Source organism: Aulostomus chinensis, chromosome 7 (assembly GCF_037954235.1).
Source record: "Aulostomus chinensis isolate RoL2024-O1b breed Wild chromosome 7, RoL_Achi_v1.0, whole genome shotgun sequence".
NCBI classification, from domain to species: domain Eukaryota; kingdom Metazoa; phylum Chordata; class Actinopteri; order Syngnathiformes; family Aulostomidae; genus Aulostomus; species Aulostomus chinensis.
The window spans coordinates 17,882,466-17,901,812 of NC_141326.1; the positions used below are offsets into that span (position 1 = coordinate 17,882,466).

Genomic DNA, 19,347 nt, shown 5'->3' on the forward strand with positions numbered 1-19,347 from the left:
ACCTGGAAAGACATTAAGTCATGTGATATCATTTGGAGGTTCTTACTCCCTGCCAGGGTGCGCACATATTTCCAGTTTGTATATTCTCCGACTCCGGCTTTTGTCACAGCAGCTACTTTGAAGCGGTAGTATCGGTATTTAGACAGGGACTGGAGTGTGACACGGGGGTTGTCCTCGGTATCAGCAGAGGAATTTACAGAAAGCATGATACTGGAGTCCACACAGTCCGAGCCAGGCTCATCTTCGGGGGCTGGCAGTGCAGTAGTTAACACTTCACAACCATTTGAAAGCAGCTGTGCCATGATATGATATTCCTTCAGCACGCCTGGGATGGAGAGCGGTGGAGCCCACTCAAGTGTCACATTAGTCTGTGTGACCCAATAGATGGCAAGGAAGCGAGGGGCAGCTGGGACTGTAGAAGAGACAAGGGAGACTGATTAAATATTAATTTTTTTATCTTTTTAAAATGAAATTCACCAAATTGACAGGGAGTAGCATCTGGCTAATGATACACGTTATATTCACCTGACTCAGACAGAGTTGAAGCGGTGCAGTTTATTCTGTCTCCAGGGCCTGCAGAGTTGACTGCAGTCACAGAGAATGCATACTCCTGCTCTGGTAAAAGCCCCGTCACTGTGTACTCCGATGTTTCAGCCTGGTGTGCGTAGCGCTGCAAGCCTACATCAAAGATGACCTCATAGAAAAGGATCTGCCCATTAGGGTTGGCTGGAAGTTCCCAAGACAAATGAACCGAATCCCAGCTCACTCCTGAGCAAGACAGGTTCCCCACGGCATCAGACACTGCAGACGGAAAGAGGAGGGAAATGGTGACGCTGTCTCAAAAAATGTATATTTTTTCTCAGTGTTAACTTCGACTGCTATTTTCAAATGTAGTCTTAGTCCTGTGCCAAATATCCGTGTTAGCTTTCTCCATATTTAGACATCCTCGTCCTGTTTTAGCCAAGTAAAATCAGAGCGTTTCATTCTTCTCTTTGTCAAAGGAAACTTGAGTTATTTCTATATTGGTCTACTTTTAGTGGTGAGTGTTAATGTGACTCTTCACATTTAAGCGGACTTAGTCAAATGAAATTTTGGTCATTTGATTATTATTAATTTCAGTCTAATTTTGGTCTAATGAATTACTATTTCAGTTGACCCTCCTGCCTCCACCCCATCCATACACTTCCTCTGTCACACATGAAGCTGTTGACAGCAAGGAGTTTCACCAGGAGGATGATGTGCGTCAAAGGATCATGCCATTTTTCTTCTATGTTTACAAATCTATTTCTCTCAAATGGCCTCTTGTAAGACAAATTCTATATTTTGAATTTGAATAAAATCAATACAATAACAACCAAAGTGGTGAACAGTCGTTTGAATCATTGTTGAACAGCTTGTGTGCGGACAGTGTTTACTTTACCTGACTCGTTAGTGGTGAAGGTCAGAGGAGCGCTGAACTGATTGCCGTGGCCGACTCTGGTGTAACTGTACACACTGATCTCGTAGGAGCTATGAGGCCGGAACCCTGACAGATTCTCTGTGGTTGATGGACCAGAAGAATTCTACATTTGTGCACAAACACAAGAAAAAAAAAAAAAAAAAGGCACACAGGAGATTAAATCATCCAGTTCTGATTACTGGAGTGAATCAGCAGGTGTGTGTGTGTGTGTGTCTGTGTGTGTGAGTATCATGTTACTGCCGAGTGGTATCTGGAGTGTGAAATTAGAGCTTGAGTGTGTACTTTTACTGAGTGGATCTATGGATTGTGCTTAAGTGTGTTGTTGTTGTTATTGTGGAGTAGCTTTCGGTGTGTGAAATTGACGGTACCCGGTGTGTGACGGTGTGTGTGATGAGGTCTCGGATCCTGAAGCCGTACTGTATCACCACACCATTGGGCTCCAGAGGAGGCTCCCAGCTCAGCCACACAGAGACAGCTGTGTGGTTGTAGATCGTCAGGTTAAGGGGAGGGGACATGGGCCCTGGAATGGAAAGATAGAGTTCTAATAGATACATATCTGTGGTTTCACACATAAATGCCATCACATTTGACTTTTCTGACTAACCTCCCTCATCAGTGTGCAACAGAAGCAGCAGAACAGGCCCTGTGCCTTTACGCGTTGCAGCGGTGACAGTGAGGTTATAAGCTGTGTATGGAAGTAGGTTAGTAAGGATGAGTGTGGAGTTGGGGGTTTGTGTTGTGTTGGATCCCCCTGGGCCAAACACTGTGAGGATGTACTCTGTAATCTCCCCATTGGCCTCCAGGGGACGTTGCCAGATCACTTCGATGGAGGATGACGACAGATTCCTGGTGGACACCAACAATGGGGCGGAGCTTGGGACTGAGGGGAAACATACTCGTCACAAATACATCAACTCTACCTCAAACACGAGTGTTTGGGAATATAACCTCACCGTCATCGTCTGTTCTCAGGTACACTGTGCTGGTATGGTTGTAGGCATGGCCAGCTCCTGTTGCCGGGGTAACAGTCAGCACGTAAGGAAAGTACTTCCTGAGTTTGGTGAATAGAAAGATGTTATCGTTGGTGGTTTGCTTGATGGTCTTGTTGACAGCAGGTGGTCCCTGGTTGGGTGTATTAGGGGGGATGCCAGCTTCCTGCAAGGTGAGCAGGTAGTAGGGACGGCCATTTGGCTCAGAGGGAGGGTCCCAGGTGACGACAATGGCAGTGGAGCTGAAGATCTGAGCTGTCAGGTTGTGGACCGAGTCAGCTGGCACTAAAGAAAGAGACAGGTGGAATAATAAGACCATTATTTAACTACCAGGGACAACATTGTTTGAAAACTGTGAGTCTGAGAGGCTGTGAATTATTGCATCAATCAAACATACACACTCTGACATGAGGGAAAATGAACAGCCCACCAGTCATCATCATTACCATCATCTGTCAGAAACATCATCATAATCATTGGCAGCACTGTTATAATTAACACAAACAACAAGTCAAGTAGAAAAATATGGTTTGACAGTACAGGAACAAAGTAAACAGTCACAGAAACAGTACCCAGTATAATTCAACACCACATGAAAGACAGACAGAGACATTTAGGAGGGAAACTCACACTCCTTGAGGAAAAAATACTCATCCTGTTCACACGCATGTTTAGTGTTCATGGTCCAAAAATAACCACGTCAGAGGAAGAAGAAAGGGGAGATGAAGGGGAAAAGGGGAGGGGGTTGGAGAAGCTGAAGATATCCATAAGATAAATGAGTGGAAGTAAGGGGCCGTGAGTGTGTGTGGGTCTGAGCCCAGGGGATTGCCCCCGCAGCTGGGCTTTGTTGTGAAGAACGTGCCCTGGAGGTCCGGTGCTTGGCTGAGAGTGGAGCGGCTGGAGCACAGGCAGAGATACAGAGTTGTTATGAACAGTAATCATTCAGAGACAGAGAATATTGTTTACATGTAAGAAACATCACGACATACAAATATGCATCAGATGTGATTTTATCTCTGGTAGTTGTCTGCACCCTTTTTCCCAAAATCACATAAAAACAAAGAGATCACTATTATATACGCTCTTTTGAAGGCAATATCAAAGGCCTGCACAATTGAATATTATATGCATGCAGGCAAATGTTGGTATCCATGGCAACAAAGCAATTGTAGCACGAGCACAGCATTGACTCCCTCCAAACATGTCAGGCTTTGTTATTTCTCTGTCATTAAATCTTTGTCCTACTCTCTCGCTTTCTAATCTCTTCACAACTTCCGTCCTGCTTAGTGAAAGGAAATGCAAACTGGTTGTCTACCAGGCACAGCGTCACTGGCGGACAAAATTAGAGCCAGTTTGCCAGCTTGACAGTTATCTCCTTTCACTAACAGGCAGAAAGTTACATCTTCAATCGCAGAGTTTTTATGTAATTTTCCTTTGAAGTTGAAGAAGAGCCTCGAAAAAAAATGTGCAGACTTCCCTCCAGGGAGACTGAATCAGTATAGTATGAAATAATTATTACTTAATTTAAAGCATTTTTTATGTATGTATTCACTTGATTTCATTTTAATTGGTGTGTATATACATGTGTTTGTGTATCTGACTGACCATCTTCAGGTAAAAGCAGGGTAAACAGCTCGCTCTGGACACCTCCGTCCCCCTGAGCAGTACTGGAGGTCATCCAGATGGTGTAGTTTATGCCCCCAATAAGCCCAGTCAGAGTGTAGGAGAGGGCTGAATCAGGAGATGCAGGGACAGATAAGTCTGAAATGGGAACACGCTATGGAGGACGAAGAGTGACGGAGGTTAGAACAGGCCTCGATCTATAGCATCATATAGACGAGGAGAAATGCATGAAGAGTCATGTAAAATAAGGATTATCGATAGTTTAATTTGGCACTTGTCTGTAATTCTAATGAAAATAAACTTGCATTGCAGATTTTCAAATACAGAGCGTCAGATGCAAGATACAAATGCAAGTATGCAGGAGGACTCTTCCCTCACCTTCTCCGCCACAGTGTGATTGTGAGAGTAAAAAATGGTGTAGCGTACAATAATGCCATTAGGTTCAGTGGGTGGGTGCCACAGCAAGGTGACAGAGGAGGCGGTCACGTTTTCAAAAGTCACATTCTGTGGGGGGTCAAATGGCTCTGAAGGACAGAATGAAATGACACATATGGATATTCAGGATGACAATGATGATGTATGATGTTAGTCAGGGTTGCAGTGGTAAAAGTATGGTTAATATACTATATACTAACTACACTACCATGCAGTGGCTTGTACAGCATTATACGCAAGATGGATAAAGTCTGAAAACCAAAGATAGAACAATATGGGTCCATGTGTAAGTTTTAATCTTACTAACTGATTCATAATTCACCATTTTTATTCTTCTCTCTTATTTTGGAGGTTTGGAAAATTGTCTGATGTGAAATATGGGAAGTGTTGCAAGGGAAAAATGAAAACAAGATCCCAAAATGGCTCACATGTGTGATGCAGCATATCTCTCATAAATTACCATGTGATATGTTCTGATTGCCCCCCTGGTCATCTTCCTAGAGAAGTTTTCCAAACACGACCCACTAGGAGGTCATGGCGCAGACCGGGGATCAGGTGGAATCATTATATCTCCAAACTAACCTAAGAAGACTAAGATGACCTCACGGTCCTCCAATCAGAGCAAGCTAACAGAACTGTGGCACTGTGGGTGTGGGGTGGCCTACTGGAATTGGTACCGCCGCCTACTGAGTAGGGATAAGCAGTGAAAGATGTGGGCAAATGGGTTTGGTGGATGGATGGACTGCCAGTTGAATTTGACTGTCTTAAACACAAGCTGTAACAAGTGCGTATAATGGTGATTAAATGCTGTTTATATATTGGTTGAACCTCCTCCACAGCCCTCATTTTAGCTATCAAAAACTGAACGAGTCAAGCACCTGCATCAGTGGTGGTGAAGCTGATGTGTATTAACACTCCTCCGTTTCCCAGTCTGGTCCAGCTGGAGACTGAAGCATTGTAGCGGCTCTCTGAGTCTACATTAATAACCACTGACGTCTCGGTTACATTCTGCCACAGATCTGTCGTTTCATTCCTAACAAAGAAAGTCACCATTCAAGTTGAAACATTCATGTTTTCTGACATGGATGAAGGAGTAAAAACTCACCAAACTCTGACAATGTAGTAGAGTATGTCTGAATTAGCTTCAAGTGGTGGTTGCCATGACAATTCAACCTCATAATCTGACAACTTCCTGGCTTGGAGGGACTGAGGAGGTGTGTCTGGAGCTGAGATGCAGGAGAAAAACTTTCCAATTAAGCATCAACAACACAAACTAGGAACTCAGACACCCCTCGGGAAGTGAGAGTGAGAGAGAGAGAAACAGAAAATTGACCTGCAATGAAAAATCTGGTTAATTGTATTGATTTTGTTGGTTGTACTTTTTCCTTTGACTGTCGGCCACCAGCTGCATGGAAAACCTGCAAAACTTAGAAATGTAGGTGAGGTGGAAAAGAAAACAGAAAAGATTTTAGCAGAACCCTGCAGTCCCATAGTCTCCTGGAAGTGAAATCAACCTGCCACTCTTTCCCCATCAATCCCTCCCTCTCACCATCCTCCAGCGTGGTGATGTTGAGCGGCTCGCTGCTGTAGTTTCCTGGTCCGATTCGTGTGTGTGACTGCACTATGACACGGTAGTGCGCATACTTCCTCAGGTGTGTGATGTGGAGGGAGTTGATCGGGGAGGTGAGATTCAGGTAGTGAGTGGAGTTCCAGAGCTGCAGGCTATAGTGGGTGATGACCCCATTAGGTTGCAGTGGAGGCTGCCAGGTAACGTTCACCTCACTGGGACTGACTGACTCATAGAGGAGGCCGTATGGAGCGCTTCCTGGAACTGGAGAGGGAATACACACAAGACGATTACTCATACTGACATAACCTCATAATATATTTGTGTATTTCTGTGGAGGCTGTATCCATTAACACACCATCCTCTCCAGACAGCAGGTATAAAGTGTCTGATGTTTGGTTGCCATGGCCGTAACGTGTGTACGCCATCACAGACATGTTGTAGAAGGTGAACGGCTTCAGGTTGGTTAGAGTGACTTTGCTGGCGGTGGTGTTCATCAAAGCAGAATATAATTCATTCTCATATAGGACTGTGTAATATTGGACTACCCCATTGGCTTTCTCTGGAGGAGACCAGGCCAGTGTGGCAGTGGAAGGGCTGATGTCCACCACAGTGAGGTTAAAAGGGGGGGAATCCGGCTCTGAGGACGAGATGGACAAGAAAACTTTGTAAGTTTGTCACAACTTAAAGTTTGTATTCTGTCAGGGACAGCCAATGTAATATTTGTCACTTCTAATATTTAAATAATTTTGTTCATATATGCGATTTGTGAGCAGAACTCACCGTCCTCTAATGTGAAGACAAAGATGTCATCTTCCTCAGAGAGAGAGCTCTCGCCCACAGCTGTAGATGCAGCCACACGGAGCTTATAACCAGTATATTTGTCCAAATCTACATATCACATAAGAAAACACATATTAAGCAACATATCTTTATATTTAAATTGTGGACTGACACACACACGAGTGTAGGATGGTTGCACCACCTGATATAAATATGCTGGTCGAGTTAGTGACCCACTTCAGAGCCTGTTGGCTGTGCATTTTGAGGCCATAGACAGTATAATGAGTGATCCGTCCGTTAGGGTTGAGCGGTGGTACCCAGCTTACAAATATGGAGGTGGAGCTGATGTTTTGGTAGGACACATCAAGCACTGAGCTGGGGACTAAAAGTACACAGAAGAAGATTTCATTAATTTTAAAGAAAAAAGAGACACATTTTGTGTACAAACACTCAGCTAAGCTCTGGCTACTTTTTTTCGGTTTCTTGTAGCAACCAAAACATTTCCTGAAATTTCCTCATTTCCAAATGTGTCTTATACATTACTGACCTCTTTTAGCCTTCTATTTGGTTTTGCAGACAGGAAATAACTGAACATCCTTGCTCCTGACATGTATTGTATTTCTCTTTGAAAAGTCAATCCCTCAGACTTTACTGTTGCAGGAGTAGCACAAAAGATGTCAGGAGGAAGGAATAACAAATACAAGTCAGGCTTTGAATCCTGCCTGTAAGACCGATTCAGGGCTAAAAAGAAAGGTCCCAGACCAACTCTGGGTTTGGTTGTTGCAAGTGTCCTGTGAGCTCCCACCCTGCTCTGTGGTCTTCTCAGAGATATCTGTGGCAGGACCCTCTCCCACAGTTGTAGAGGCAGTGACCCTGAACGTGTACTCAGTGAAAGGATTCAGATCTGACACCAGGTAAGACAACTCCGAGGATGAAACGTTCACCACCTTCTCTCTCACCGTCACGCCTGCAGCATGCATGCAAACACAGACCAATAAACATGAGCACATGCAGGTGCAGGATTTATAATAGCTAACAATAACTTTCTAGTCCATTAACTGTTAACACTCTCCTACCTGTGGTACCAGAACGTGTTGAAAAATGTCCTGTGATTGATGCGCGACGTGTGGACAAGCGTAGGTGGTTAGGTGTCAGAGCGGAGTGGGGGGAATCTGAGGTTATGTCTTCAGTTTGTGATTGCCTTGTCAGCCACGGTGGAAGAGTAGCAGGTGCAATGGAGGTCAGAAATAAAGCAGTTTTCCTGGGTGTTTCAGTGTTAGCGGGGTCAACAGTGGGATTCAAGTCCAGGGTGGGTTGAGCATCAGTGTTCATGCTCAGGTCAGGACTAGTACGTCCGGAGTGTGTGATACTGGAAGCAGTCACAGCAGGTGACAGCGTGCGGTCAGGAACAGTAGCAGTGAATGTCGGCAAAGTGGTGGTTAGCTTGGCGTTTCTCTTATGGCGCCCTGGACTGTCAAACAGATCAGGAGAAAGTGTCTCATCACCATAGGAACCAGTTGAATTCACAACCTGTGAGAAGCAGAAAATAGATTTGAATGGCATTTAGCAGGTAAGGATTGATGATTTAGAGAGCAATTTATGCTGAAGTGGTGACGATAAAACCTTCAAACTGACCACGGGACTGCCTCCTTGAAATGGTCATTTTAAAATTTCCAAAGAGATTCTTGGGGGCTAATTGTGTACAGGTGGCATTTCCTGACATTTACTTAAAAAATGCACAGATAAAACTTACACAGGCACATTTTTCTCTACTTTGAACAGTATGAGGAATGATTTAGAGTCCAATTTAAAGCTATAGCGTACCGCAGCCTTCACTGTCATTACTGTTTCATTTGTAGAACGTTGGATAAACTGTTATTGAGCGTCACACTGCCCCTGCAGAATGATCCATTTGGTCTGATAATGCTGGGAAAGTGCAAAAGAACAAAATAACTAATTTATTTATCCACATTCAAGTGAGTAGAGGGCTAAATGGAACTAACCAACTAAGACAATGTAAGTCTGAATCAAACGGGCAATGAGCTTAATGAGCATTGTGAGAAATTGTTGAGCAAGGACTTGAATGTAAAGGACATTTCTTCATATGAAATGTGATGCACTAAAGCTTTAATCAAAGAGATTAGTTAAGGTTCTGACACTTCTTTAACAGAACTGATAATGTCTACTCACCAGTTCTGCTGTAAGGGTAATGTCTTGCAACAGTGTCTCGTCAACCAGGACTTGCAATCTATATTGGGTGATTGGGCCATTAGGCTGGGCAGGACTTCTCCAACTCACGCGGATTGAAAATGAATCCTCAGCTTCAGCCGTCAGGTCCTGAACTGCACTCGGAGCTTCACAAGAACACACAGAAAAAGAGGGAGACGGTGTTAGACATAGAGAAGCACACAAAACACAATCTCTGAGTTACTGGTCTCTGAATCTTTCCTTTCTTTCTATCAAGAACACACCATTAATAAGCCTTATTTGTTTGCCTTTTCACTAATTCAAACATCTGAAATCACAACCCTAAGTGTTCTGTTATCAGTTCATTTAAATGCATGAATAGAACCAGAGTGTTCTCACCCTCAGCAGATGTGATTAGGTCCTCCTGTGCTGCTGGACCCACCTCTCCAGCAGCTTTGGCGCGGACAGCGACTGTGTACTTAGTATACGGGGTCAAACCGGTGAAGGTGAACCGCATGTCTCCTGTGTTGTTTTCATACAAATATCCTGAGCAAATAGAGACACAGAATCATTTGCATTTTCAATTTTAAGGTTATTTGTGTGATTGTTGCATACTAGTTGTGTTAATATTTAACAACCTGTAGGCCCATAGAGATAGAGGATGTAGGAGAATCTCCCTGTGATGATGATGGGAGAGCTCCAGGACATGGATATTGATCTAGACGTCATATTCAATACAACAAAGTTTTGTGGCGCGTCTTCAGGGGCTGTCATGCACAAATAAAACAAATTCATTACTGTATATTCTAACAATCCTACTGTATGTAATAACAATGCTTCTTTTTCCACACCTGATTCTGGCATGCGGACCATAGTGGAAGCTATCTGTCCCTCCCCATCGGTGGTAAAGGCAGACACTTCGAAGAGATAGGCGGTGTAGGGTCGTAGCTGATCAACCCCCACTGATATGGGCACACTCCAGGAGGCTGCAGGGGGCACGGCAGACAGTGTGATGGGTGGAGATGAAGCTGTTATCTCCAAGGGACTGAGAGTTGCACGAGACAGAATGTCAGCTGCATCCTAAGCATACAAAATCACATTGGACAGAGGGAAAGGCGCATAAGACAAATTGCCTCCAGCATCTTGAGGCACAGATGGTTGGTCCAATAATAAACCTCAATAATGCTATAATAGATTACGTGTCAGAGTAAAGCCGTACATTACAGTGAGGCAGCGCTCCAGTCATTATTTCCTTTGCGTTGACCTCCAGTGTGCGGACCGTCTGCCCTGTGCGAGCATGTTTAGCTTTGACTGCAAACTTAGTGATGAGACCATTGATGCGATGTGGTAAGAACCAAGTAACCAGGACGGAGGTGTGATTCTGGGCAAAGGCAGTTAGGTTGGTCACCAGGCCAGGGGCTGCAAAGAGCGCGCGCACACACACACACACACACACACACACACACACACACACACACACACACACACACACACACACACACACACACACACACACACACACATACACATGCATCTCTATAAATCATTGCATTTATTTTAGAGTGTGAATGCATGCATGGATACCTACGGGACTCAGCAGTCTTTATGTATAAAGATTTACTGAATGCGCCGATGCCAGCAGGGGAAGTGGCTGCAACCTAAAGACACAGACAGTTCCTTAATGATTAATTCATGTTCTAACGATTAGTGGCAATAAAGCACTAAATTGAGGAAATGATCAGAATAGGAACAACACACTTGCTGACACTTTCCACTGCACATACCTGCACCTGGTTTTTAAAATCCGGGTAAACCCACAAAAAACAAATGTTGACTGTTTTCTCATTCAGAGTTTATAAGGAGTTTTCTTTGTTGTTGTTTTTTGTGCCATGTTCAATGTCATAAAGAAATAAGGGTAAACAAAACTGTACTGTAGTGCAATACAGCACGGAGGGCAGTGACAGTGTTTCTGTGGCTACTTACATGTGCTTCAAGTCAGTGCATTCACTCTCTTTTTGTGTTTACACTGATGCCAAATGGAGCCGCAGCTGATACATGCACATGTCTGCTGCAAGGACCCAGGCGGAAATGCAGTACACTTTCACGCAGCAAACCAAAGCCAGATGTTAGCAGGTGTTAGCATCTTTCTCAGCCAGTGTAGAGGTGCTACTGAGTAGCCACGATTTTACATCAGTGTGTACACAGAGCAGACAGAGTGTATGACAACACTATGTAACAAAACAATGAAAAATACTATATATGTAAAACACAGTTAAGAAAGAAAAGAACATTTTTAAAATTGGGCACCAAACCTGTCTTGTAGGACTTTGCCAGTGCATGTGTAATTAGTATATTGGTTGACTAGAATGGCTTGGACACCCTAAATAGAACTGGATCATATATAAATTGATCAATTACATCTGTGTTAACCCTGCAGTAACTTGTCAAAATAGCTGCTGTGAAAAGGGCCTACTTGTTCCACAGTGATAGCACTTGGCTGGTGTTGTTTTCACCTTGTGAGTCTATGTGTCATCACGGAAGCTCCTAGTGTAGCAGGAACTACCACAGAGGCAATTTGAGTACCTTGGTTGTCAAGCATGAGAACAGGTACAGTCATCACAATAGCACCACAAGAAGCAGGATGAAGTCACAAAATTTCACAGGTGTACATTGTAGATCAAAATGAATAACGAGTGTAAAAAAGGGTGTGGTCTGAGCAACGGTGTCAGAAACAGTCATACAAGAAGTGGTGAAGAAGTCAATAGTGACACTTGGCAGTGTGCTATATCTATTTACTGGTAAATTAATGGCATGACAATAAACCTTTTAACCTGCCCGGGTAGACGGATCAAATATGGAGAGCAAAAGTTGCTCATGTGCAGTTGAGCAGACTCATAATAGACTGGTAATATGATACATGCACGAATACAGTATGTGCAGGTACAATCACAGAGTGTGTCAGTTCATCAGAGTCGATTTGTATGAAGGTCATTGTGGGTTAATGAATTCTGAGAACTAATAGGCATGATCACATTAAAGCTCAGTGACAACAGACAGTGGAAAGAGCCTCAGTTGATCCATAGATCTGTTTACCTGATTAATAATGCAAGCCGGATCAATTACCAGTATTCAGCCGGATCAGGAGAACAGTCTGCTCCTGTGGGATCTGTGTTAGCTGGGCACATCTAATAGGAGAGCACTCTCCAGGAGTGTGTCCTTAGGTGTGTGTGTGTGTCTAAACAAACTCCCTACAGTGTACTGATATCTTCATGCACATACGTTTACATGGATTGTGGCGAGGGAGTTCCGCGTACCTGGATGTGGTATGTAGAACCTGAGGTGAAGTCAGTGAGGAGCGTCTCAGGTACCTCCAGGTATTTGGTCACCTGAGTGAAGGTGGGATCTGGGTAGGGACACACCTCCTTGTACCTATAGAAGGAATTATTAAAATCACCATTATCAACTTTTGGTTTCTACAAATAAAGTGTGTCCTTAGAGCTTTTTTTTGCCCTCTAGAGTCACCCAGAAGGGACAAACCAGCACCTTTGCCTTTTTCATACATGTTAAATTTTTTACTAGGAGTAGCCTATTTAAGCTGCACCCTCTCTAAATAAGTCAGTAGAAAGTGTTCTGCTTTTTCACCAGTGTTTTAGTTTTTTACTTTGTAAAACTGAGTTTAAATTTGAACACATTAAGACAGCAGAGTTATTGTTTACACCACCCGAGTATTGAAGCTGGACGGATGACCGTCGTGTAGACGACAGCAACGGACACCACAGCAGATTTATAAGGACACAGAGGATGATGGGGGAAAAAAAGCAACGAGAGAAGAGAGCTGGGCTGACAGAGACAGATTTAAGCTTTAACCCTGAACCACACTCCATCTACTAAAACATTGTTTACTTGTTGTTTTGCGGACAGACATAAATATGTAGCACTGTTATTGTTGTTACTTTGGTTTCATTTTGAAATCTTTATCACAAGTACATTACTGCAAAAATCTAAACGTGATTGTGTGATTGTGTGTGCCTGTGACATATCTGAGAATTCCATGAGTTTCCAGCTGCAGGAATATCGATCGATTAAGCCCCTGCTCCTCTTTTTTTGAAAAGAAAGGTAACATTGACGTAATTGTATCTGGAGCTATGCTGAATAGTTTTTCATGAGCATCTGATTTGATGATCTCATTTTGTTGACAGAGACATTGATAAATAAAGTCCTGATGAACTTGAGAAACAAAGCTGCAGTACATTTGAACAGACAGAAACAAATCCCGAATTATATTTTTTGGAAGAAAAAAAAAAAATCAGAAGTCTACCTGATGACATATCCGTCAATATTGGTGGCATCAGCTGGCATGACCCAGGAGAGCAGAATACCATTAGAGCCCACTGCCTCCCCTTCTAATGCAAACGGTGGACCGGGAACTGTCAAGGAGGAAATGTATGAGTGCGTGTTTGTGTGTGTTAGTAAATAACATCACCATCAATAAGCAGAAATAAATTCTGAATCGTTTGATGGATGATAACCATTCCATATCAATAGTCAGGAGAACATAGAAGCAGAATCATTTGAAGAATAATGTTGTTGAAGACTAAACGTGTGTGTGTGTGTGTGTGTGTGTGTGTGTGTGTGTGTGTGTGTCCATCCGTGTGTGCGTGTTTTAGGCCAAACTCTGATGAATACAGCCTCACACAGAAGTGGCATTTCAGTGACATTCAGTGCAGGGCCATTCATCCTGCAGTTCAAAAGCCTGGGCTCATGTTACCTAAGAGGAATTAACCAGGAAAGGGGCTGCACTCACACTCACACACACTCACACACTAACTCCTGTTCTTCTGTGAATGAGAGCTACATAGGGACAGTTAAACAGCAGAAGAGGGCATAAGATAAACTGGTGACATTTAAACAACAAAACTTGACCCAAATAAACAACAACCGTGGGTTTACGTGTGCGTCTCACCGCTCTCGTTGGTATTGACAATGCGGCTGACACCCGGGCTGATGTTGGACGATGACGCCGCTGTGACAGTTAGAGTGTATTGTGTCCCTGGACTGACACTGACTACATCAGCCTGTGGAAAAAACAAAACACAACACACACCCAGTAATTCCCACAATTTGTTGTCTTTTGATGGCTGTCAGAGGATCCTTTCACTGATGTTGTAGGATCATCCTACAAGTTCCGACAGATTTTAGAGTGGGAAAGGTTTAACAACATGAAAAAATGAATTCATGTAACAAGACATTAACGTTCCATGCAAGTTAGTCTGACAGAGCTTGGTAGCTACATTAGATAGCCTGCTACCATTATCTTTACCTATGTGTTTCAGCAGTACGTGCTGACTCTGACTGGACGCAGGAGTGTAGAATGAAGTCATTAGTTTATTATTATGAGGAGCCCAATATAAAAACTTAATTGCACTTTTCATTCTCGTCTCTTCATTTTCTTCACATTTAGCTCATTTTCCCTATGTTTGAAACTAATTTTACAGATGTTTTTATGTTTTATTTAGATTTTGCAGTTGTATCTATTTGGAAGTTTTTTAATGAGCCATATTGTATTGAAGTTTTGGAACAATTACAATCTCAAAACCCCCTATGGTCCTTTTGACACACATGCACCCACAAACACACACACACACACACACACACACACACACACACACACACACACACACACTTATCACAACCAGAAAAAAGACTTAATGCAGTGCCCCTCTGCTAAAGATCCCAGTAGCCTCGCCTTTGCCTAGGCTGCCCACATCTCCAGAGTGGAGGGTTTAGTGTTGTTAATCCTAACAGTAGACAGCTCCAATAGCAGGATATCAAGGAAATAATTCAGCCATGTTGGCAGCTGTGAGACCACTCAGTGACAACTTGCACTCTATTTCTATCTATCTGCAAGTTCTAAACACACTTTGATACTTTGGCACCTGCTACACCTGATAAAGTACTGCCACGACTCTTAAAATCTGCTTTTAAAAGACATTAATGTTCATGGCCAGGTTTTCAAAGAGGGGCAGAACATTTGAAACACCTTAATGCACATGTATTTTGGAAAACATTATTTCCTGTGTGCAGTCCTGCAGGTTGTGTGGTGCTGGAGATGGAATTTTGCACACATGAGGAATTATTGCATGTATTATCTAGGCTTGATATGTAGGTTGTGCTGCATTAGTGAATTATTAATGCATCAATGCATGTTGTGGAAGTTATTTGATAGCACATTTTGTGGAATGAGCCACTTCCACTCGCTGTTGTCAGCCAATTGTAGTAAAACAGAAAAGACTAGAAAGCACATAACCTCCACCAAGGAGGGTAGCATTGTTAAAATCTGTTCACTCATTTTCCCCAGGCTCCATTAAATAGGTCTCTTGAAAAATGATCCAGACCACTATCCAGTACACCAGCTCATTGAGTTTGATGAAAAAAAAGGCAAAAGAAAAAGAGGAAGATAAATTTATAAAATGTTGAAACCAGTACATCAAAAATAGATGATTTTCTACAGGTTGAAACATCTTCTTTTACGACTCAAGGAATTAGACCCAGAAAAATATGGCCAACTATATTTTCCCAAAGGCCTAGAACAGTCTTTGTGGGTCAGAGTAAAGATCAACTCCAAAGTTTACTAAGTTGTTCACTGTAATATCAACTGTCTTTCTACAGCATTCAATAAAAATGTCATTAGTTGTTATTTTTTAAATATCCTACGAAACACATACACACACACACACACACACACACACACACAATTGATCACATTTCCTCATGGGTGGAGGTAAATATAAAAAAAAAAAACCTCTCTCCATACAGTGTACATACAAAATGTTATGATGATTCAGCAACCCTACTTTTAGATACATGTACAAGTACTACATGCAAGGAATGCAGAAACAGAGTTTTGAATTATTTCATTCCAAAGTTGTATTGTAAAATGGAAAGGTGTTATGATAGCTTCTATATTTATTGAAGTAATTGTTATTATCTCAGTCAAAGTTAAGCTTTTGAACACGCGTGCTTTGAATTCTGAAGGATATCACATTATGTTGAACTAACTAATGCCCACTTTACTTCCAAGCCAGTTGAACAGAAATATACACCACTGTACATAGTTTTCAAAATGGTATGAGATTTTTTCATGGGGGAAATAGGTACGGTGTATGTGATGAGATGCACCGACACCATGGATATAGAGAGATAAATAGATACAGCCTCGGGGCCTCATTCATTCTTATGAATGTTGCTTAGTGGAGCATGAAGCCAAAGAAAGTTTGACTTCTGGGAAAAATCTTCAGTATTATGTAACTTAAAGAGCAAGCTAACCAGCGCTGGTTCAACTCGGCTGATTTGAAATGAGATAAAATGATGTACTTTAAGGCTTTCAAAAGTAAATTCTGGGGGTTTTGGTGGGCTTCCCTTTTACAACAGTTTGACAAAAGTGGATGAAGGTCTTTTGGTGCCAGTATATCACTTATTATTCCACAATTTGGCCACTATGTGTAAAATTACCTGAACACCTAGTGCTTAATTTCATGATTCCTGGCTCCAAATTTATAAGTCAAAAATTAAAAGTAATGTTTGCAGCACCACAATCAGGTTGAATGGTTTATTTTTTAGTATCCGAGTAGTGGTTTGGTTTTTGGATGTTTGTTGCCATGCCTCATATTGTTTCTGAGCACTTTGTAAGCTCTCAGGAGCTTCAGGGCCATCATAATTACCAGAGCAACTGTAATAATCAACAGAAGCTTTATAGAAGAAGAATTCATGGCAGACTTGGATTACGTTGCACAACTGCAAGTAATGAAGTGTCCAGAGAGTATTTATATGTTTATTTGTGCAAGACGAGCAGTGTAACTTTTGTCTAAATCATGTAAAATAACATGTATTTGGCTGCACACGGACTTATCTGGACTGTATATATCTGAGGCATGAGAATGATCTGGTCTGTTTAGTGTGTTATCAACAGTGAGGGTTATGCCTTACCTGTGAGAGGACCTGTCCTGTACAGAGTGAGAGGTGCAGGATGAGAGACAGGAAGGCCATAACGAGTAGCAGAGTTAGCTTTCGCTTAGTTAAACCAGGTTAGAGGCCGCCAGCAGCATCCAGTGTTAGCAGAGGTTAGGTATTCCTGAGCTGATCAACAAGGACTAAAATCTGCTTTGTGGCATGATAAAATGTCACAAAGAGAAGAGAAAAATAAGAGATCTTGAGGTATTCCAGGATGTTAGTGTTGAGGCTTGGAGGGCAGCGGCTCCATTCATTAGCATGACGCTAACACTCTACCTCTGGTCTCTCTAGGGAGAGCTGCTTTAGCAAATGAATGATTCAGGCTTGAGCTCATGAGACCAATTTAATAAATAATAAGGTCTATTACTCAACTCTGTGTTGTGTGCGTGTGTGTGTGTTTGTGTGTGTGTGTGGTGTGTAATGTTTCATTTTGGGGGGTAACTGACACCTGGCAGCCGGGAAGAGCCGGTATGGGGCAGAGCACAGTTAAATGGGAGGAAAGATGATGTAGTGTAATTTGTTCGTTCAGTAACTCAAATCTAGAGCTCTACATTTCCTACACCTTTAGCATAAAACCAACACATAGATTTATTAAGGTCAATTATCTTGTTGTGAAAGTGTAAATTAAAAAAAACCTGATAAGTGGTAAGAGCCAATGTTTGTATAGTTGACCACCATCAGCCATCTGCAATGTTTCTTACCTTAATGGAAAAGATACACTTAGTTAAGACTTAAATAATTTTTTATGTATATGTTTCAATCTCAGTTGTTGAATTCTATGAAACTTTGAACATTAAAGTGAATAGATAAAGGATTCCTGCTTCATTTGTCCTCACAATTATTGTGATGTATGATAGAGACGAATTGTCTTGCAATATATTGACAGTGACAGAATCCCTGCATTACAATACCATTGTTTTAAGAGTTGCTCTGGAATTTCCTTCTGTGTGTTATACATGTACCTGAATGTACCCTTCTTGTACAGGGTGGACTGTGATGTGTCCCAGGTTAGGCAGCAGCTTCACTTGGTAGTAATCCACGCAGCCCACTGCCTGCTCCCAACGTACGGAGAATGCACGTGCAGACACATTGAAGACACGCACTCCCCGTAAACAGGATGGCACTCATGAAGGACAGGAAAGGGTTAAACAAAATCAGAGTGGTGATGAAAGTTTCACAGTTCAATGAGGAGGTGATCAGGACAGGTGATAATAACAGGGAGCAGCTCTACCTGTGGTTACAGTCATGAAGGCAGCGCTCCCTGCTGTCACTCCTCTCACTCTCTCAGCACTCACATTGTAGCTGCAGCCATCCAGCAGGCCTGTCACCACGGCAACTCGTTCCCCCTTGGGTATGATGAGTGTCTTTGTGACCGAAATGTTGGCCACAGTGACTCTGTGGAAGTCAAACTCACCAAAAGCACTGTCCCAGCTCACAGAGACAGAAGAAGTGTTAACATGGTCCAAGTGCAGGGCACATAATCCTGCTGGGCCTGGAAAACAGTTGAAGTTGCAGCTTTGTCATGTTCTGAAGAGGGAAGCACAAGCTGCTTGTTCTGTACAGAATTAAACCCAGTGTGAGTTCTGTGTGTGTTCCTGTGTGTTTCTTACGGGTGCTGAACTCTGTGGAGACCGCTGGACTTGTGTCTGGACCCCTCACACTCTGAATGTTGATACAGTAGTCTGACCCTGGGATCAAATCCCTGACCTCAAAGCTAGTCCCTTGTACAGTCACCTCCGACAATGATTTCCTGTCTGAGGACAGGAGGCCGAAAGTAAGCTGAAAAAAAAGAAAAAGAAATATTCATTCCTCTTTAAGCAAGAAAGAATAACTCAAATCCAGTTTATGTTACGGTCTCTGATCATATGACAGCTTATTGTTTTACCTTTTCTATCTTTTTCATTTCAATCATTTGGGTTAATATTGTGCATACATGTAATTTGCTTGGTCATTCTTCCAGGCAAGGAGATCATACATCATTGAAGAGCTGGAAACTTAATCAGTCAGGAGCTGACCATGGTTGCTAGGGAACCAGTAGTTGAGCCTGCAACCTGGCACAAGTGACCTTCTTGGTTCGCTCTCTCTCGCTTTCAAAAAAAACAACAACAACAGAATTTGGACACATATGACCTATGACTATGGATGGATAACCTACCCTACCTTGTACCCATCCACTTGTCCTGGCGGTGGTCTCCAGGTGACAAACACAGATGTCACTACCTGCTCGGCAAGAGCCACTCCCTGTGGCATGTCTGGAACTGGAGAGATGCATGTGAAATTGGGTATTAGATACT

General features: G+C 42.6%; 1 protein-coding gene across 1 annotated transcript in view; it reads right to left on the minus strand.

Annotated features, from left to right (window-relative positions):
- The window catches only part of ptprq (protein tyrosine phosphatase receptor type Q), a 34,997-nt gene that overhangs the window by 10,178 nt on the left and 5,472 nt on the right, over window positions 1-19,347 (minus strand). The window contains exons 8-33 of the mRNA XM_086208908.1: window positions 19,214-19,311; window positions 18,664-18,832; window positions 18,468-18,545; window positions 18,285-18,374; window positions 18,016-18,176; window positions 14,007-14,118; window positions 13,362-13,470; window positions 12,358-12,472; window positions 10,632-10,701; window positions 10,263-10,462; window positions 9,895-10,123; window positions 9,682-9,810; window positions 9,443-9,589; window positions 9,047-9,210; window positions 7,933-8,386; window positions 7,662-7,823; window positions 7,059-7,238; window positions 6,857-6,964; window positions 6,432-6,713; window positions 6,056-6,337; window positions 2,413-2,733; window positions 2,064-2,339; window positions 1,828-1,979; window positions 1,421-1,562; window positions 526-801; window positions 47-412 (exon numbers count right to left, since the gene is read on the minus strand). Coding sequence (XP_086065034.1) covers window positions 47-412; window positions 526-801; window positions 1,421-1,562; window positions 1,828-1,979; window positions 2,064-2,339; window positions 2,413-2,733; window positions 6,056-6,337; window positions 6,432-6,713; window positions 6,857-6,964; window positions 7,059-7,238; window positions 7,662-7,823; window positions 7,933-8,386; window positions 9,047-9,210; window positions 9,443-9,589; window positions 9,682-9,810; window positions 9,895-10,123; window positions 10,263-10,462; window positions 10,632-10,701; window positions 12,358-12,472; window positions 13,362-13,470; window positions 14,007-14,118; window positions 18,016-18,176; window positions 18,285-18,374; window positions 18,468-18,545; window positions 18,664-18,832; window positions 19,214-19,311 — 4,872 coding nt within the window. The remainder of the gene's footprint in view (window positions 1-46; window positions 413-525; window positions 802-1,420; window positions 1,563-1,827; window positions 1,980-2,063; window positions 2,340-2,412; window positions 2,734-6,055; window positions 6,338-6,431; window positions 6,714-6,856; window positions 6,965-7,058; window positions 7,239-7,661; window positions 7,824-7,932; window positions 8,387-9,046; window positions 9,211-9,442; window positions 9,590-9,681; window positions 9,811-9,894; window positions 10,124-10,262; window positions 10,463-10,631; window positions 10,702-12,357; window positions 12,473-13,361; window positions 13,471-14,006; window positions 14,119-18,015; window positions 18,177-18,284; window positions 18,375-18,467; window positions 18,546-18,663; window positions 18,833-19,213; window positions 19,312-19,347) is intronic.